This window comes from Ornithodoros turicata, chromosome 4, assembly GCF_037126465.1.
Source record: "Ornithodoros turicata isolate Travis chromosome 4, ASM3712646v1, whole genome shotgun sequence".
Classification (NCBI taxonomy): Eukaryota; Metazoa; Arthropoda; class Arachnida; order Ixodida; family Argasidae; genus Ornithodoros; species Ornithodoros turicata.
In genome coordinates, this window is record NC_088204.1 from 63,512,816 (window position 1) to 63,534,297 (window position 21,482).

Consider the following 21,482-nt stretch of genomic DNA (forward strand, 5'->3'; position numbering starts at 1 on the left):
TTTACCCAAAAGGCAAAATTGGTTTGAGTAGAAATGTGGTTGAAATACAGCTCTACCGAAACCGTAGAAAATTCTACCCTTTTTTTTCTTAGTGTAGATGGTTTTCCGGACGCGAACGTCTCTTAATTACCGTCTCATGTGAACTGCGGAAAAATACGCATTGTTGTTTGCATCAAGTTAGAAGCGTTCATGCACTCTGCAATGACTCTTTTCGGAACATCTATTCTCGTTCAGGTGCAGAGGCCTACTGCAACAAGACTTTGACAGGCAACCATGGCGTATTCACGTCGTTGAACTTCTCAGTGGGTTATCCCCATAAGACCAACCAGACGTGGTGCATCGAGGTACCGCCTAACTGCAAAGTTCACCTGGTGAGCTTAGAAATGTTCGGAATTTGTTGGTCAAACGTTGTTTTGTATAGAATACGTTCCAAGCCGATGTGCTTCACGTGAAGATCCACATGCGTATATGGATCATGCCTTTCTAAACAAAGTTGTTCATTGTTGACGAATTTAAACAACGCAGGGGAAAGAGGTGCTGACAGCAGCAATCGATCCCGGGTCTCCAGCACTTCTTTTCCCGGAGCTGTGTGAATTCGTTAATTTCTGGGCGTTTGAGGCTTACGTGCCTGTGTCATCCCTAATTGTGGTCTGCCTCTGCCAATTCTCGTTGCTTACGTTGTTGATAGTTGTCCATGTTTTAGCACATAATTCATTCAAGTAGGTGTAGGTTTGATGTTGCTAACGTTTGCCTGACTCTCGGGGAAACATGTTGAGTTATCTTGTCCCTTGCAATTGCGCAGTGCCTAACAGGCACAAAGAAACGTTGCAGGCGAACAGATTTTGTTTTGCTGCTTATTCTGTAAAATTATGCCTGCTTCTGGGTACGCTCCTTTCTTTCGCGTTCACTATGTTCTTCATATAATTATTATAAAATGGTGATGATGATAATAATACAGTCGATACTCGTTTATCCGGGCTTGACCATTCCCTGCGAAAATGCCCGGATAGCGGGAAATCCGGATAAGTGAAACGGGATACTTTGAGCTATCCACGACGGCCGTATTTACTTCTTAATGCGTATCAAACTGCCCGTGCTCGTTCGCGCAAGATTACTATAAGCACAAAGTTCTCCATTTACTTGGGGACCATTATTCTTTTGCTCACCTCGTGGTTCTGCGTGCATTTCGGGCCTCTTGGAGGAAGTGGCACTACACGCGCATCTTCAGTGTCGTCATATGATTCACGGCTGTCGTCGTTGCAACTGGCCGAAATCAACAACCTACGGAGCAACGACGTCTTCATTAGAAATAATGGCGCACATTTCATCATAATCGTCCGCATCGAGGTACTCCAAATCTGATGGTGGACCTTTTGACTGACTTTCAGAGGTCCTTGACTTGTTCTGCAGCTTCACTGTACTAGTGATCACCCCGCATCAATTCAATGAGAAGGGGGTAAATCGTTGAAGGAGAGCACGGAATCGTTCACTCTACTGTCAAGGTTGTCGCCCCCCCGCTGACGCAAATATAGGTCGCACACTGACTCTGACCTAATACTGGTTAAGTGAGGCAGGTTGTTGGGTACTTTCCTGTAGTTCTTCATGGAGATTCAAGCTGAAGCCCCCATAAATGAAGCTAAAATGTCACAACGATTTTTGTCCGCATAACGCAGTATCAGGAAGTGAAGCCCGGATAAACGGCGTTCGTCTGAACATTATTTTTTCTTGTTATTGTCATTATTATTACAATACCACGTTGTATGAGTGCATTCGCGGATATAGGAGCGGATCCAGACCCTTGTTTCTTTCTTTTTTTTGGGGGGGGGGGAGGGGCGGTTTCTTTGTCGAGCGGGTCGTGGGGGAGGGTTCAGATGTGAAATCCAATGTATACACTAACGTTTGGGAGGGTCGACCGCCCCTCCCCCCCGGATCCGCCACTGCATGGATATAACCTCATACCTCGATGAGAGGCTCCAGTATATTTTCCCAGAAGCGTTCTTAGCTTTTCTTCTCCCCGCCCTACAATGGTTAGTTCCCATGATGTTCTCCAGGTGCCGCCTGCTTCCTGGCGTGTTGCTAGCGTGTTCGAAGAAAGCAGAAGAAATGAGAGTAGGGAGTGAATAAGGTTGGGTGCGTTAAAAAAAAGAAAAGACATACAAGAATACACGAAGAAACCAGCAGCAACAGTATGGAGTGAATAAGGTGGGTGCGAGTGGTGTGGGGTGCCTTGTTGATCCGGTTGAGGCACACGTTGTCCGGGACCAGAGTCCTGTGAGCCAGGTGTAATTGTTAGCTCACTCGAACGGTTACTTCGTTTTGACTTCTGTCGGCAGTCACGCCGAAAAATTTATTGGCACTTTAACGGCACTTTGCGACTAGTCCTAACAGTTGCGCTGCACAAATCCCGTGGTTGCCCAGCCTGTCGCTGCTCCGACCCATTTGCACCGTCCGGTTACATCTGTGATCACGTGATCCGATCATATTTTGTCCCCGTGGGAAGACGTCGTTGATGTCACTTAGTGACACGCGTACGGTACTGAGAATAACGCTACGTTGCATTGATGCAGAAACTTCTGGTGCTGCACGTTCCGTACGCAAAGGGTTGCAAGTACGACTTTCTCGCCATGTATGACGGGATCACTCCTGGATCTCCCAGGCTAGGGCGTTACTGCCGCCTACTGCGCAAGATGGGATCTGCCGAACTCACAGCGTCCTCGAACAGGATGTTCGTTGTAAGTGGAAGGATGTTCTACTTTTAAAGGTACTGTAAAGCAGCAGGCAAGCTATTAATATTAGCAGCAGCATTTGAAAGCTTGTTCTGAAAGAAAGCCACGCTGCAAATTTTATGTGAGGCAGAAAACTCTAAATATTTTTAATCACGACTGAAATCGCGGTGAAAAGACGTGGGGTGACGCTTGGTGGGAAACAATCGCCTATTCGTCGAGGAACAGTGTTACATGTCCCCAACACCCTATCGGCTAAATCATGGGCTAAGTAACCAGCTTCATGAACTTTCTTTGAAAAGTTCATGAAAAGTTTGTTCAAACGAGATAGTTCCTGACAAAATGCAATCACGTTGGTACATCGTGGAAATGAGTAACAAACTGTCAGCAGAATCAGCATATGAGAGTCACCTACTCAAAAGTGCACCACGTCCGGCAAGCCGGAGTGGTAATGGTAGCAGCCCACAGATGTCTCTGTACGTTCTCATTGTTACTCGCATGTTTATGTTCGCCGACCTGCATGGCGGGAACTGTGGAGTTCCTGTCCGGTTTTAGACGCAGGGTTGCGAGTAATATTAAATCTCTATTTCGCAGAAAATAACGAGGTGAATCTGAACGAAATTTGTGGCGTTTCGATACTCAGCACCCGGACTGTCAAATGAGCCACCAGTATAATTTGTATGCCTGCTTCTTTACAGTACCTGTAAGACTGTTCTAGTAGAGCCAGAATCCTGGCGGGAAGAATTAAGTGTAGCCATATTAGTTTAACAGTCGTTTGAGTTACAACGTTGCCATCCGAGTAGTAGTTAGTGGTCTTTGGTTGTAGACCTTCGGTGAAGACAAATATAGCAAAGGACGGAGGGTCTTCGAGTTGTCTCCTCGGTTATGCCTCAAGAGGAGTGACAGAATGCGAATGTTTCTCCTGAGTCTGTAACGCCTGTATTCGACACGAATGCCTACACGAAGCCTATGATATCGAAAGAAAACACCTCATTTTACTTTAGACTACTATGCACTCCTTCGGTCTCATGTTGTAACTTATCTGCTTACCTGTGTTCATAGTTCAGCGGGTTATGTTACGACGCCTCCATTTTATGGACGAAACGTTACACTCTCTTGGGCAACCCCAACTGAAACCAATGTCATTCCCTCTTCTAATTTGTTGAAAATTGTGTCAGATGAGATGGGTGCACATTTCTGCTGCATTTATGATGACGTCACAGCAGGCGTGCGCCTCTTCCTATGAGAAACAGCATCATTCTATGCATTGGTTGGGCCTGAGTGTCGTATGTGCTGCCGATTGCTTTTATGAGTGCAGAAGATTAAATGTGTTGCGATACTTCCTCACACGTTATTCTGGATAGAGTTCGTTGTTGGGCTAGTTGGTGCATATCAGTAATCGCGTCTTCGATATACTGCACCGGTGTTGCATCCCACACTGTAAAAACAGAGCTTTACCGCATAGCACGCTGTGCGCCAACCATAGCCATGAATGATAGGGCTATTGCTTCTGATACGAGGAGAGGGAGGGCCGTACGTCTTTTTGTGGCAATTTCGATATATGGTAACTGCCCCAAAAAGGCGTACGCCTCGCTTTTTCATTGAATGAAAAGTGATAACCCTATCATTCGCGGCAGTGGTTGGCGCACAGCGTACTATGCCGTGCAGTTGTGTTTTCAGAGTGCATCTTAGAGAAACCAACCGGTGCGCACTGGACGTCTTCGATTAACGAGGTCCACTAGGGTACCTCAATACTAGCTCCCTCTGCATAGGGTGAAGACAACCGGTCAACCGAGTCGTCTGCTATGAATTTCCGCCATACTGACTCCAACGCACAGCTCGTGATACGCTTACAAAAGTGTAACGATATGCTTAGTGACACACTGCATTTTAGAGTTGAGTAAATTTGTAGCAAAGGAGGCTTGAAAAAGTTGGTGTAATCCGTACAGAGTATTCATGCATGGCAAGCGTGGGAGTCAATATGGTCGCTTTGTGGCATTCGCTTGTAGAAAGGCACCAGCACCAGACACCGTAGCACACGTACGTTATGGCATCCGTAGGTAATTACGTGCTGCTTGGTGTAGGAGTTTCTTTCCAGCTCATCAGACGGCGATGACGACGAGCACTTGGCGATAATTCACAAGGGTAATTGTGGGGAGGACCAACTTTGCAGTGATAAATATCGCAAAAAGCGCACTCACCATTCATTAGCTATTTGCTATGCTTTTGTCATCGTTAGCCAATCTTTTCTTCCGTCTACAATAATGTCTGCCGCGATCATATTTGCATTGTCACCACGTGTTGCTATGCGGAACTGGGCGCGCTATACGCTAATCGAAAAGTCATAACCGAAAAGCAGGAATTTTCAAATTCCTCGCGAAACGCCAAGTGCCTCTTGCCACGAGCAACGCCAACACGCAAGTTAATCTATGATATTGCCCTTGCTATGGATGCGATCGGTGTGGAGCACTCCACACCCTGCTGGTTCCGGGGCAACCACGGTGCAGTTTTATCGAAGACGCTATAAGGTATTGAGCGCAAAACACTAAAGACCAACACGAGAGAAGTGGGCGGGACGAGCTATTCCGCATAAATGTCAAATGCAATTGTTTGCATCACTGTAAACTTGCATTCCAAGTTTCACAGTAAAGGGTGTAATAGACGCCCAGAGAACACTGCAAGTACTGAAACGCTTGCGGGTCTGACGTCACGGCAGCCGTCTCCGCCAGTGAGGATGTGCGAGAGAGGTCACGTGCTTCCGACCACCAATGAGAATGGCTGGAGCTATGATGTCAGAGGTCGACCAGTTCGTGCGTTCAAGGGTTTATATTTCGCAAAGGGCGACACGTAGAAAAATAATTCGTTGTTTTAATATTGTATAATGCAATGTGTACATGATGTAATGAACCACATCTACCAAAGTATCGAAAGCTTTAGGGCCGAACAGCACGCATATAATCCGCAGCTCTGTTTGAGGCATTAATAAATCTAAAACAGAGTTGTAGCGATAGCAAATATGGGAAGGCTTTACGGGAACTTCCCGTGAAAGCATATGAAAGGTGTAGCGAAGGCCCCATCTATAACTGTTTCTTCTTTGTTTGCGTCGTATTGCGCAACACATAACATGTGGCCTTGTAGCGTCTTGTGCACCCGACCCCGCAATATTTCGCGCTGCTGTGGAGTTGAACCTGAACCAAACCAATAAATAAATAAATGAATGAATAAATGAATAACTAAATAATCAAATAATGGTTCAGATCCCTGCTAAAAAGACTCTAAATAGGCAGGCATTTGGGCCCCCAAAAGCACCAAATAGGCAGTGAAACGGGAATATAAGGACGTTCTCCTGAGGACGTATATTGACTTTCTCGTAAAGCCTTTCGCTTGCCGGGCTTGGGCTGGTTTAAATATTATGATACTATGCTCTAACTTCTCGTACAAGAATGCCTGAAGCCGTTTCCAAGACGCCACCACCACTTTTACAGTGACATTTCAGCCGCTCGTTGTCCTGAAAGTACACAATGACGAATCATGTTTCGAGTACCCCATCTACAGCCTCGAATGTTTGGAAACGCCAACAAAGGCTGCGCGTCTTCTCTATGAACATCTTGTAGCTGTCAAAAGTGCCAGACAAACCAAAATTGCCTCCAGCTGCCGGAATGAAAGAATAATAACAATAATAACGAAGAAATTATATAATTCTATAATATGGCACACTTGCATACTCTTCTACCGTGCTCAACGTACCCTGGTCGTCGGAGGAAGCGTAGAGAGTGTCGTACGAAAAATGAACCATAGTTAGAACCCTCGTGCTTAGTTTTTGTGTGTGAATATACATTACAAGTGTGAAGGTGTTAGACAACGAGGGCATGGCAGAGTAAAAAAAAAGCAGTTATGAAAGTAGGTCGAGAAGAAAGACACACTGGATAATGTCGCGTTTAGGCACATTTAGCACTTGATAGGCAAATGCCTGAACATCCGTATCCTATACTCATGACTGGTGAACCTGCAGTGGTTGCGAACTGGAGCAGGTGGAAACCTGTCAAAAGGAGTGAAAGCAAAGTACTCCGCCGTCAACTGTCCTAATCGAAAGCTGAGTCAGAAGCTTCTGGAAGGGAAGATCGACATCCGCTCACTGGCAACCTCCACATCGAGCATCGGGGATAGCACCCACGAACCGCGGATCTCAAAAGCGAAGCTTAGCGAGGGAAGTAGCGTACATGGGTCAACGGCAGATTCGAGCTCAACGAATGCTACGACTGCGACTCACTCCAAGTCCGAGGCGAAAACAACAAGTCATCACCACTCTTTGACAAGCTCTACGTAGAAAAGGTATTATGGATTATAATGGAGACACCAATAGCGCTTCTTGCATATCGGAGTGTACCTCCAACGTGCGCTTGAAACTTTATGTTCCTTGTGTGCATTGCTAAGGGTTTTCTGAGCTTGTAACGCTGCAGTGCTAAAAGCAGAACTTCACCACAAAAGAAGCTCATGACCAACCACAATTCCCAATGATTTGTTCAATTGTCTTTTTATTTCCCATTAAGCGATAGGTGGGGCCTGGGAAAAAACCGCACGACCCCAACGATTGTATAGGTGACAGCCGCACGGAAACAAAGTAAAACACGACCCGGGAACTTAACTAATAATAAGAGAAAGAAAACAAAAAGACTAAACACAAAAGTAGACGCTACTAAGTTCGCAGAAAGTACACACGTAAAATCCATACTGGTAGAAAAGATAAGTAAATACTTATACATAGCTTAACTTGGAGTAACTATGGCTGGTAGCATTCTTCCAAGAGACCCGTGAAAAGTCCATACCTCTTATATTCAGGTTAATCACGTTAGCGGCATTTATTGCAGTCTCTTTTATGTCGTTCAAGTAACGTTATATCATAGAAATAAAAGATACTTATAATGTTAAATCTGCGATATCGTTATCTTTCCTGATTTTTGGGGGATACGGAAGGCACAGCCTCTTACACCGTCAGACGGCAAACATAAGTTCGTTAGCGGAACGGCGGTTAATTCACCTGTTGTCCAACCATCATTTCGAATTACATCGTTCTCTGCCTTGCTTTGTTGAAAATGGAAGGCGTGCACCTTTTTTGTGACAATTATGCCGTTCATAGTTGCCACACACAGACACACACACAAAGCATATGCCTCCTGAACAAATCAAGGCAGAGAACAGTGTCATTCAAAATGATTGTTGGACAACAGGTGGAGTAACCGCCTTTCCGCTAAGGGATCAGGGTTTGTCGTCTGACTACACTCTTAAAAATGAACTTCACCGCATAGCACTCTCCTATCCAACCATCATCTCGAATGATATCGCTATTTGCCCTGAGTTGTTCAAAACGGAAGGTGTACGCCTTTTTTGTGACACTTTTGCTGTTCATAATTGTCACAAAAATGGCGTACGCCTCCCGCTTTCTGCAAATCAGGGCAGATAACGATATCATTCGAGATGATTGTTGGCTATGAGCGTGCTATGCGGTGAAGTTCATTTTTAAGAGTGTAGGGTATACGTGACACTTTGCATTCATGTCGATGCTCCGAGAAAGGCGTACACCGCGGTCTTTCCTTAAATCGGATGCGATAGCGTTCTCATTCTGTGCAGTGGTTGATCTTCAGCTTGCTACGTGCAGAAGTGTTGTTCATGTCCCTAAATGGTAGGTCACTCCTGATGTGCGAAAAGCACGCCTTGCCGTGGTACTTAACATAGCTGCATAAGTGCCATAAAAAGGGGTACGCTTCTAGTTTTCAACAAATCAGGAAAGGAGACGATGTCATTCGGGCTGGTGGTTGGTCCTCGGTGTGTTATGAGGTGAAGTTATGTTTTTAGCGTTCAGTGCAAACGCCACCTAGAAAGAAAGCCTGATTGCTTGGACGACGTGACGTAGCGCTTACTAGTCCACCAATCATGGCAGGAGCTATCGAGAGGAGTCGCCATGAGCCGCATGGGGAGCCACTACGAGCCACAGAAAGCCTTCGTTTGAAACTGTTAGCGATTAGCTCTCTTCGGTCCGCGAAAAAAAGTGCAAGAGGCAGTGTAAAGGAGGGTAAACGAAGCGCACGACAGATGCTGCTCTCGTGCAAAGTACATTGAGCCCAATGGAATAGAAAAGTGTAAGCTTCAGATGCATGGTTTCTCACGTCTGCGCTGCATCGCAAACTTCTGAGCGATTATTGTCTACAAATCGACTCGAGGAGTAAAAACAGGCCCATCTTTAAAAAAATTGATTGCCAATATATGCTCCATATCGATGATAAAACATCGCCAAGAACGACCGCTACCCTATTAACTTAGTCTGCTCCACGGTGCACGAAACGTTGCACGGACGTCGGAGATGTGCAGCATTTTCGTGAACTCGTGCTACACTCCCGCTGCACTTTTCCAAAGGAATGGTCGAGTGTAGTGCAAAGGCTGCACCTCCGCTGAATCGAATGCGGGAACTTGCACCGTTTGCACTAGATCAAAAAGTGCAGCCCAATCGAAGACAGCGATATCCCCACTTGCGAAAGAGTGAGAAGAAGCGTTAAGCAGGCATCCTATATCAGTCTGACCTAGTGCGTTGATGTTTCTCCATACGGCATTCCATATTCAACGTCTCTATCGCGAAAGATGACCTGTCTAAGCAGCAGCTGTCTCGCCACCGAGTTGCTGGAATCTCCAGCAGGGTTCGACCCCGCAACTTTGGGATATATAGACGTGCACCCTACCAACTGGCCCATCGAGCCTTTTTACTCGGCGAGTGTAACGTAATGTGACCATCCTGCAAATATCATTTGAAATCGTGTGACTGAGTTCACACTGATGGTAACAACAATTCCTTCCTTACAGTCTCTTTGCAGGTTCCGTCAAGCATAACGTCACCGTCGAATTCTTGGCATCTGAATTATAAATGAATAAATTTTCGCTTGCCAGCACCTTCCGTTGTAGTGCTATTTACCTGCTGGACATATGATGGAAGTTTTCTGGAACTTTTTCTTCTCATGCACATAGCGCATGACAATAGAGGCTAGCCGCTGGAAATCTTTGTATATGCACAATATTTTTGAATGGTTAGAAACACAAGGGTTGCTAACGAAATAAATGCGGTTTGAAGACTGTTTCGCGAAGGTAAAACATCTCGAATTCGGTGACTTCGATGTAATTGGCAGAGGAGAAACTGGAAGCTACTAGCAGTGACAAAATTGGTGCCATTTTTTTTTGAAATTCCGAGTTCGCACATTGACTACACGCGCTGCTACATGCGCTTTTGTTTGGGACCGTACTGTAGAAAGAAACAAAAGGACATGGGCGCCATGGCATGCCTTGACGCTCTTGGGCACGCAGTGCAAAATGCGGTAAGCTACTGCCCCACACACTAAACATAAACAAGGCCATCTACCACAGGATAAGCAGCGCGTGGATTTCGCAACTAACCCTCGTCCGCATGCTTCAGCAACTGGAGACACGCATGACCATATTTATTCTATCAGCTTACAATTATTATCGGGCCCTGCGACATGAGTCAGATGCGAAGCTTCTCGATTACAAGATGGTTTGTCTCATCATGTGTTACCCATGCTGTCCGCGTGCCATTGACAACTGCCATTTTCTGTTTTTCTGTTCGGGACCTGCTGTTCTTTTTCTTGGTATGGTGCTCTCAACTAACGACTTCTGCTACCTTCTGCAGATTTTCTGTTTTGTTAATTGTATTTCTTCAACCCAACCGCAACTGCACAACTTTTCAGAACGTCCTATAAAAACCAGAAAAATATTGCAAGTATAGTGTATTGTTCGCGATAACGCAGCGAAACGGAATTGCACGTCGGCAAACCTTGGCGTAAGCAATTTATAACGACTGCCGCCGCTAAGGACAACGACACATAAAATGTTTGTATCGTTTTCTTCGCCTCATGTGAAGTACTCAAGGGTGCGGCAGCCCTCTTTGCGGCATGGTAAAACCGAAACCGGTGGCTAGTCTCTCTTCTTTGCTTGCAAAAACTACACGAGGTTCTGTTCAAGTGATTCAAGACGTGTCGAAGAGCAAGTTCGCCTCCTGACATGGATTAAACGGAAGGAACATTTGATCCCAAACATCACTTTCGCGAGCCCTATCGCTCGAAAGTGATTGATTTCCAGAGTCATACGTATTTTGCTGTGACAGTGGGCAGCGGACGCGCGCCTATACTATAAGAAAAAAAGGTGTGAAAAGGTAGTAACTTCTATAGTTATCACGTATCAACATACGGTTTGATAAAGGGAGTAATACGGTGGTAAAAGCAATGGTCATATATTCAAATTGCTACAAAAAGGCGTACGCCCCCTCTCTCACCGAATAAGACGCGGTAACCCAATCATTCGTAGGCAGCCAGAAGAACTTTGCAACCTTTTAGGCACAACGTATGCGATAACTATTACCTCCTAAAAGTCATAACTGCTCCAGCCTTTTTTCTGAGAGTGTACTTGGAGGAGTAATCGGAGAATCTTCATCGACACGTCACGTCAGCGTCCTCGTCCTCCTCACGTATACTCTGCAGCTGGACGCAAAGAATTCTGTTGAAGAAAGTCGCGCCACGCTTATATTTCCTCTCTGACGTCGCCCACGCGCCCGAATTTCGAACCGCGTGAATTCCAATAATTTACAAAGAGAGTTCCGAGTCGGCGAGAAGCGCAGCAGGGATTCGCTAAATCAGGATATACGCGATCAATGGAAACATGCTACGCATGATGCTACGTTCTGTTGCTTGGTCCTTTTAAAAGAGAAATCAACAGGGCATGCAATGTGGAGTGACCACCTAAATCCGCCTCCAGGAGCGAAAAAAAAAAAAAAAAGAGAATCGTACTGCGTGTGTTTGTTGCTCGGGCAGTGCTTTTCCACCTGAATGCAAACTTTCTCGGCATCGCAAGAAAGAGTGCTCTCAAACGAACAGTGAGACATACCCCATACAATCCCTGAAATCCAGATAGATCCGTAAGACAAGACTTAGACTACTGAGTTAAAACAGTCGCTTCGCAGAGACGAGTCGAACCCGCCACAAGCGAAGTTGAGCTATGCCCGCAAGAGCACGGCGCCGACTACGAGTATATCTAATCTGTGCATTCGAGGAACGGCGAGGAAAAGAAACATTTATTGCCAGAAAAGATTAAGAAACTATCATCCTAAACATATGTTCATTGCCGACTGTGTGTCAGCTTTATATCAGCTCAACTTGTCGCTGTCTCCAACGAGCGACACCCAAACTCCGAGCGTTCGGACCGGGCCTCCCACGTCCATTGATGAGCCAGAATTTTTTTCTACGCTTCTTGATGCGCTCTTGACGAAGCGATCGGCTAGCCACCGCGAGGAGCTTGTGGCAGTTAACTGCGATGTATTGGGCTCGAAAACCCCGGAACTGTCTCTTGCTATCGGTCTGGAACCACTGCAATAAACAAAGCGTCTCCGTGTTCGACCGGAGAACTCAACGTCCGAAGACATGAGACACTTACCACGTACATGAGGTTCCCCGTGCTAGTGACTTCGAATGGCTTCTCGTTGCACAGACAGGCGATCCTGGTAGCGTTATCGCTTCCACCGTCGTAAACGGTGACGTTGTCGTATTGACATTCTGGGTGGTCCTCCAGCTGGAAGTCCAGGAATTTCTATAACGGAATAAAAGAATTTCCGGTATAATTTTTCTCCCACATATACAGTTACATACTGGAAGGGCCGCATCCAGATGTACAGCCGGGCATTGAATGTTTCGTGGTATGCTAAACGGAACGTTGAGCGTGGTACGCACCATTGCGTTCAAACGCGTGCGTCAGTCAGCGTGCGACACCTGCATTCGTTCCTCATTTTTGTCCGCGCCTTTGCGAGATTAGTTTGCGCTTGGTTCCTCTGTGCGCGGAGCCAATCTTACGCACTCCTGTCGCCCAGAGGCTCACATAACCAATGTGATGCACTGGAAATTCGTAGGAATAAGCTACTACGACGAGAAGGCAATACCGTGTTACAACAGTAAAATGCCCATCTCAGCACTGCTAACGATGGCCTCAATGAGGCCGAAATAGCTATCCAGTGCTGGTATGGTACGTTGATGTAATGGCTTTATGCTGACAACGAGATGTTTGCCGGAACTAAAATGTCCTCTCATACTTTCCTACATGGGTACGTAGGACTCACTACAGTCGAGGCTAGTGGTTTATTGCCATTTTGCCTTCCATAGTGTCATATTCCTTGTACACTCTTCGAAAAAAGGATGGAGTAGTTACACCTTTTAGGAGGTAATAGTTGTCGCATATGTTGTGCCTAAAAGTTTGCAAAGTTCTACCACCTACCTAGGAATGATAGGGTTACCGCTTCTGATTCGGTGAGCGAGGGGGGCGTACGCCTTTTTGTAGCAATTTGGATGTATGGTAGTTGCTTTAACCACCCTTTTACACCTTTTATCAGGCGCTATGTTGACCTAGGTGGTAACTATTGAAGTTACCACCTTTTCACATCCTTTTTCCTTAGAGTGTACACCCAACAGAACGTAACTTTGTTCGCGTCTAGATCGCGTCTGAGGTCATGATCAAAGGGAGAAATATTGAATTGAATTGGATATGAAAGGATATGAAATTGGATTGAGAGGTTAGTTCCGACCCAGGCACGACTTCCTAGCTACTCCGAAAAATATTTGTTAGTTTATAATAAGCTTCGTAGAAACCATGCAGAGTTGTTTCTCGACTCCTGTTTTTGCAGTAAAGTGAAGTGTTGTGAAAGCAGCGTGTCCCCGAACCCTAAATGGGCAGAAATCCATTAATGGTGTCCACATGGCTAAAGCATGGTTCACACTGTTGCGTTTCATTGCGTGCAGACACCCGCGTGCATACACGTGTGACATAAGCAATCCGCTGGACTGTTCACATACATACGGGCACCGCAAGTATCAGACAATGTGCGCGTTTCACCAGTCGTTGTGGCAGAAGGTTCGAGGTCCACGTTTGAGTGCAGCGTGACACAAACTACTGTTAGTTTGAGCGTAATTAAATTGCTGAAGGGTAATTAATACTATATCTTTCTTCCTTGCAACCTCCATGTTCACTGCCGGCCATCCTCAGGTGAAGCGCCTCAACACGTATGCGTGACGGCGGTGATTGATTCCCCCTTGCGACTGGGTGCGCGTGTCGGAAAAACTTCATCTGAGGCGAGCTCCTTACGTTCTGCCGCGGAAAGCTCCGCAAGCATATGTTGCCGCGGTGGCCAACGTTCGCCCGCGTACGTACGCAATAAAACGCAGTAGTATAAACCATGCTACCTTCGTGTTTGAGATATTCTAAAGGAATCTCGTATGAATTGGCATTTTTCACAATGCTACTGCGCATGCTCTGTGATCCTGACAGTTCCAAAGAGGGTTCCCTGCATATTCAATAGATGGCGCCAAGATGGTGCCGGCTGTGTGTGCCGGCGCGCACCGAGAGTGTTTCGCTGGACAGCTGCTTGGATACGACGCGAGTGTGAAAAAGGTCCATTGCAGGTCCTGGCAAACGGCGCGGTTACTCAAGACTTTGTAAATGCCTGTAGGACATTCTCCGCACTATTATACCATGATTAGATTACACAAGTGCACGAAATCCCGTGGGCCCGACCGGCTTTACGGTGGAGCAATAGATAACGAAAAAGCACGCCGCGAGGCCTGCCAATCTTCGAACGATATTCCAGTGCCGCCAATAAGGTTTTCAACAATGATGCGACCTTCAGAAAATATATGCAGACTCTTCGGCATCAAGAATCTTCAGTGTGGTATCAGTTTTTCCGCCATCTACCATCCTGTGAGAGTATAAGAAAACTCCCCCCAGTATGTTTTTTTATATACTGCAGAAAGATGTGGCATGAAGAGCGCTCTGACCAGGAAATCGACCGCGTGTCCTCGATCGGATTTGAGTTTTCTTAGACCAATTCATTGCCAGCGAAGATCCTCCTGACGTGGCATACATGCAAGCGTAGGGCATGACGCGGTTGTCTTGCTCGTCGATCCCGTTGCCCATGAATGAGAGGAGTTTTCCAGATCATTTCTATATCCTCAAACTTCTAAAACTGAGTCCAGAAAAGGAACGATAATTACCAGATGAACTTGACAATAGGCCGATGTCTTAATGCACCAGGTCTGGTTTAGGTTGCTGGCGTAGAACCCAGGGTAGTTGAGGGACACGAATTCGCCGCTTCTTCCGCTTAGCGTTGTATTGCAAGGCGACACGAATGCTAAAACAAGGGCTAGATGAGACAGTATACGCAGCGAAAAGTCAGCATGGCTCACTACAAGAAACGTAGTGTCTATTGCTGCTCAGTTCGATCGAAGAGTTCGCGATCTGATCACTCAGGGTCACTCTGTACCATTGCCGAAGACAGAGTGTTGAGTTGAGAGACGGAGTTACCATTGGCATTGCTACTTCCAAAAAACATACGTACCCTCCTCAGTGGCCGTGACTGTGGCGCCTTCAGTGGTGGTGGCGGTAGTTGTCACAAAGACTAATGTTGTCGCTCTCGTTGACCTATTTGCCCCACCAGAGGCGTTGCTCTCCCTGTCGACGTCATACCGCCCCTCTTGACCTTCCGCAGAAGGGTCCAACGGGTCCACGTCCGCTACTTTACTTCCACCTGATCCTACCACTGCATAAAGGCATATAAAATTGGCAACGCCGTAGCATACTATGAGGCGGGTTGTTAAATATGTGATGCACCGCTCGGAGGAGAAGCAGTAGAAGCAGAGCGGAGGATTACTTCTGTGTATGTGTGTATGAGTGCGCAAAAATGTAAGAGTGAAAGGAGGATGAGTGAGAAAGAGTGACTGGTCTGTCCCTTCAGATGACGCGCCCTGGAAGTCGCTGAGAAGGCATGTTAGCTTAGCTCAATTGGCAGAGCCCTGGAACGGTAATCCAGAAGGTGTGGGTTCGAGTCCTACAGCTGGCTAACCTTTTCAGTGACTTTCACCTTTCATCGTTAATTTCTTAGGCAACTTGAGGCCTTGTATGTGATTGTCCCTTCTATGTTGTTCCAGCATCAGAACATCAGTTCTCTCATGCTAATCCATTCATGGATCTTCCCAGCACACTCCACACACAACCCTAACAGCCTTCCGAAGAATTGACCTCTACCTGTTCGTAAACAAGTGACGTCATAGTATTCGACAGCGCCACCAATTTGGTAGAGTTGAACTACGATCGAAGCTAGGGGCGAACAAGGTCGTGCCCGAAATAGACCGTCTAGAGGGGACTACCATGGTCCCTGAATAGGACGCGACCTTCCTACTATTCTTTCAGCAGGAGGCAGCCATGAAGAAGAGAAGAAAAGGAGGCGCCTCAACGGAGAAGAAGCCCCAGAAGACAGACGCGTGGGGCAAGTGACGCAAGACAGGAGATGAGCTGTAGCTTCTTTGGACCCATGCGGGAGTCACGTTCAGTGATTTCCCCAGAAATTCACTGCTGGGGGGGGTGCCGAGTTTTCAAGGGGGGTGGAATAATAGACACGGAAATAATCGTGGCACAACGCGGACATATCTGGACAGCTTTCCCGTATTATTTGTACATGTTATTACGTTAGAACACAGTACATTAGAATACAGGTTCATTATGAACGGCATTTCAACATTAAGATGTATAATCGCAGGACCGACAAAGAAAAAAGACTAGCGCCTTGTCTCACGAAGATCAATCAATACCTAGCAACCAGCGGGAAAACCTTCGACGAAAAAAGCAGAATATCTCGCTTGATTGAGTTTGGTGCAAATGGTTCTTGATGATCCACATTGAGTTTGCGTGCCCGCACGCGTTTTTGCTCGTATATGCGCGCAATATATGCATTGAACAGTCACTTTCAAATGATTTTGGACAAATGCATGGTACGATCATCTGTATGTCTGTGGTCCTACAGCCCAAGTTTGACAGTACAGGATGTAATTCGCTGCGCCGGACTCACTACCAGAACGTTTTGGTGGCCAGCTGGTTGGGGTCACCTGAGAAATTGCAGGGGGGGGGGGGGGTGTTGAAAAAATGCAGGGAGGGTGTACACCCCCTTGGAGGGGGGTGTAGGGAAATCCCTGGTCACGTTACCTGAATAGCCCAATGACGCCGGTTTGCACGCGCCACTTTGGGGGCCACATCTGTGCGCTACCACCACACCTCTCCGTGTATTCTGAAACTATGCGTTGGGAGCTCCCATAGAGATGTTATGTAACCGGAACCGGGGGGAAAGCCAGCGGTGATGTCACTGCACATTCCCCAGTTCGGCTACACTTCAGTTTCAGTTCAGTTTCAGTTTATTTCTCCTTTGCGGATGGAAGTCGGGATAAAAAGCCATTAGGCTTGACAGAGATCCCGCTCCCATAACAACGTACAGCAGCAGTCACATGCTAACAAACAAAATGTTATACATATCAAGAACAAAGGCACAAAAAAAAAAAACGAGCACACTATTCCATATCTAGGAAAAAGGAAACAAGTCTATTTTTAGACATTAGCAGGAAATCGGAAGAGATACGAATATATTTATTAAGAACAGTAGGTAGCAGATATTGCAATGATTGTTTGCCATAATTTGTTCGACATCGCCGTGTATAAAACTGTTCGGCACGAAACAGATAAGGAGAGGGGCGTTTTGAATGTTACAAAGTTGCAAAAACGCTGTGTTGTGTTGCCGGGTGCTCACCGAGTATGTCAGTGCAAGTCTGTAATGGAGGAACTTCTGTATAGGGATATTGTTGTAGTATCGAAATAAATCTGGAATCTGGGAGAAACGGCGAGTTCCAGCAATAACCCTAAGTGCTCTCGTTTGCAAACGGAATAACATATTTATATTACCTAGTGTAGTCGTGCCCCATATAAGAAAGCAGTAACTATATTTCGAGACGAACAATGCATTGTAAACTTGTAATTTTACCTTTTCCGGCAAGAAATATCGGTACCTACTTAACATACCATTTATGGCAGCTAGTTTTTTTGCAACATCCCTAATATGTATATTCCAGTTTAGACACTCTGAGAAAACAACGCCTAGGCTTTTAAAGGAGGGTACTAATTGGAGCTTTCTATTCGTGAAATAGATATTAATATCTGTAAGAACAGTCTTGTTCCGTGGTCGAAACAACATCATTTTAGTTTTATCTGTGTTAACACTTAAAGAGTTACAGTCCGACCATACCTGTAGTTTTTGCATTACGTAGTTTGCAAACCTTTCTATTTCCGTTATCGAAAATGCAGAAAAAAGAAGTGTGGTGTCGTCGGCATATATTATAAAATCTAATTTGACTGACCTGTTTACTGCAGAGGACACATTAACAATATCATTTATATAAATGTTAAAGAGTAGAGGTCCTAATATGCTACCTTGAGGCACTCCTGATTTTACATATCCGAGGTCAGATGAAATGTTAAGAATTACGGCTTGCTTTCTGGACGACAGGTAAGATTTTAGAAGCTTTGATGCAGTGCCCCGAATTCCATACCACTCCAACTTATCAATTAGTATGTTATGATTTATGCAATCGAATGCCTTCCGGAAATCTATGAAGACCCCTAATGTTAGTCGCTTTTCCTCAAGATTTTTCAATAGTATCTCTTTTTGTTTCAGTAATGCCGTTTCAGTAGACTTATTTTTTTGAAAGCCAAACTGTTCATTAATGGTAACGTTGTGTTTGCTTAAAAATTTTGTAAGGCGAGTGCAAATAATTTTTTCAAGACCTTTAGAAAAAATAGGCAGAACGGAAATGGGTCGGTAGTTAGAAAAGTCATTTTTATCACCTTTTTTATGTAATACCGATACTTTCGCATTTTTGAGTCGCAAGGCTTCTCGGCGCAATATGGCTCCTCCTCCTCCTCTCTTTCCTTCCTCCATGGAGGCAGCGAACAACTGCCCATTCGTGTAACCCAGCCCTCCCCTTGAGATTTGTTTCGGTTTCAGTCTATCTACCAACGTCATGATAACGTTTCCCGGGTAGAGGTGTATTTGAACCATCTCCTTCTCTCTCCCCCCCCTCCCCCCCCCAAAGAAAAGAACTGAAACAGGCCCAAACAGCCTGCCAAGAAAGGAAAAAGTCCTGAAAAGCCAACGGATACTGGTGCCACACCAGCTTACGGAGTTCTAATACCCCGATGAGATGAAAATCTGCACAAATCCCTGCATCGAATGACGTTCATGCATACGAAACACTCACTCAAAAAGATAGCGGCCGCTATCATCCCCAAGAAGAGGGCCACCAGGATCACAGTAATGCTCGTTTTCTTGGGCCTCGGATACCTGCGTGATATGGACATACGCAAATATGTCATTCTCTGCGCAGTCATCAACAAGGAATTCGCACTCGTCCAGTTACTTACTGCGGGGCTGTAACTTTAAAGAATTCGCAGTGGTTAGAATTCGTGCGAATATTCCTTCCTATACCTTTCAGAAACCTATAGGCGAAGTTCGCATCGATATCTCACATGCTTTACAGATTGCGATTGCTTACCGGCTTTACAGCTTGAGACGGAAGACATCGCAGTCTGATGTACTGAGATGCTCATCTCATGCAATTTAGCAATAACCAACGTATCTGAATAACTCGATGCCCAGCACTGTGCGTTCAGCCGAACACAAGCAGCACAACATCTTGGTCCGATATTGGACTAATATTGGCAATACTGGGCCAATACGGGTTCAATATTGGTAGAATATTGGGCCAAGATATTGCGCCGCTTGGGAAACTACACCAACGGTGCGAGTCTTGATTCACCTAATTTGGTAAAAATATTCGGGCCCTTCCCGTGCCAAACACGTAGGCGTAGTGCATGTAAGAAACGATGCGGAACCAGCATGTAGGGTTGATTTCATAAGGACATTACTTTTCCGCAGCGGGTCGTGCGTGGAGCAACTCGCTTGCATCTCTGCAACAACGAACGTCAGCTGCTAATATCATTTTTACAAAGAACAACGCGTCACTTCGGAGGTGCATCCGAAAACACTCTTTAGTCAGATACACCGTACCGGCACTGATGATAATCTAAACGGTCTGTGTACTGAACTTCTCGGAAGACAGAGCAATCAAAGAAGAGTGGTGAGATATATTTTCCTCCACCACGACCAACAAGGGAGAAAGAAAAGGAACGAAAAGAAATGAGTCATGAAACGAACCAGATATGCTTAAGAAAGTTATGCGTTATATCTAGATACTGAGCAATACTAACGCTTCACATTTTCCCGAGGAGCAATGAGTAATGTAATGCAGTTACATCACATTAGATGTCGTTGCATTTTGGCCGGGTAATGCTTAATGATATTACTTGGGTTGAAAATTCAGGCATTGTCCAAAGCCAGTATAGTTACGAATTGTCCTTGATACAAGCAAGGACAATCCTGAAGCTGGCTTTCAACAGTCACCTTTGTGACCGACCAGAAGGAGGACACAGTCCTAGTCTGTGAACACCAACTCTTTCTGCGCTGCAATTAATTAATCTTATTAATTTAATCTGTGGTTGCTCGTTCATATTATGCATATTGCCTCCATCTCTCGATGAAATAATTGTAAGCAACTATTTTCAAGAGGCTAATTGCTATCAGCGGTAACGTGCAAAAGTTCAAACCCGTCTCTCTCCATTATGCGCTTCAAACGTCAAGGAGAACTGTGATAGAGGCTTCGGGGAAAATGTGATGCTCATGTAATGTCACTACTTGATGAAAGTAATCGCATCAGCAATCCATTACTAAGGAAGCAAAACAAAAGTAATAAACGTATACAGGATTAAGTAATTCCCCAACTCTGAAACGCTTCGTATCATACTGGTCATGCCCATCTCACGGAGAATCGACATATGTAGTTGCGAGCAACGTCCCATCCTTGAAGGGATGCTTCTGACAACACAACCCACGATGCAGAGCGGACAGATTGAAGTAATTCCACCTACTGAACGTTTTACGGCCTTCTAGACCAGCGTCCAAAGCAGAAACGCTTGCAGCTGATATAGTAACACCCGCCGAAAAAACTTTCATTTTCGATCATTCATCGCTAATGGTACTTGCGGGCAAGTAATGCCGTGGATAATATTTTCAATTTCACGTCTCCATGATCACACTGGCAGGGTGCATCTGACAAGGAGATGTTTTCATTGCGTTGTGGTTCAAACACGTACCAGGCGCCGATGACATGCTCGACATTTGCATCATCTGTGCTGCAAAAATGTCGTAACAACGCCCATAAATGTTACAGTACGACGGGGGGTCTAATACTCATGTCATCTGGTATTATACAGGTTAAGGCGTTATTCAGCGAACAATCATCACCTCTAGAAAGAGAAGGCGAAAAGCGATCAAAACGTAAGGAGGATAAATAGAAACAAGTGGAAACGTGCGAACCTGTCGTTATCGTAGCCTGTTGCAAACGCTTCAACCATGGAATGCTGCAGCAATGAAAGAACCACGCACGAGATGTCGTCCTCTTCCTCGAACTACGATAAATACTGTCCATGCTTTGTTAGGTATTTTACGAAGTAACAACAACAGCAACAACAACTTTATTTTTAGGATGATTAACGGGGAGCGAAGTTCATTGCCAGGGGCGATACTCTATCGCGTTGATGATCGTGACGTGGGGAATGAAATAATGAGCCCCTTCACAATAAGGTTGGAAGTCCTACGGTGTCCAAAAATGTCAAAAGAGCTTTGAGGGCACAGGGTTGGTTTGCTGGATTTGGCCGAGGACCAAATAATTTTGAGAGAGAGAGAGCGTGAAAGTCCAGCTGGTTAAGAGACCCGGAGGGTGCGGTTCGGGA

At 45.6% G+C, this 21,482-nt stretch overlaps 1 protein-coding gene across 1 annotated transcript; it reads right to left on the bottom strand.

Annotated features, from left to right (window-relative positions):
• Positions 1 to 11,833: 11,833 nt before the first annotated feature.
• LOC135393314 (zinc metalloproteinase nas-39-like) lies at positions 11,834 to 21,139 on the bottom strand. Its single transcript, XM_064623786.1, has 9 exons — positions 21,067 to 21,139; positions 20,844 to 20,882; positions 19,560 to 19,601; positions 19,056 to 19,068; positions 18,893 to 18,975; positions 15,154 to 15,354; positions 14,810 to 14,946; positions 12,210 to 12,362; positions 11,834 to 12,142 (listed from the first exon to the last, which is right to left on the bottom strand). Exons 2-9 carry the CDS (start codon positions 20,875 to 20,877, stop codon positions 11,918 to 11,920), a joined length of 888 nt encoding a protein of 295 aa, XP_064479856.1. The 5' UTR covers positions 20,878 to 20,882; positions 21,067 to 21,139; the 3' UTR covers positions 11,834 to 11,917.
• Between the last annotated feature and the right edge of the window lie 343 nt (positions 21,140 to 21,482).

What these genes read in the sequence shown, in the direction of transcription:
- LOC135393314 (XM_064623786.1), bottom strand. Translation starts at nt 20,877, where the DNA reads ATGATGCAAATGTCGAGCATGTCATCGGCGCCTG. An exon ending in AGCGGCCGCTATCTTTTTGA is followed by an intron (nt 15,355 to 18,892) that starts GTGAGTGTTTCG and finishes GCCTTTATGCAG; the next exon opens with TGGTAGGATCAGGTGGAAGT. An exon ending in CCTATTGTCAAGTTCATCTG is followed by an intron (nt 12,363 to 14,809) that starts GTAATTATCGTT and finishes ATTCCGTTATAG; the next exon opens with AAATTCCTGGACTTCCAGCT.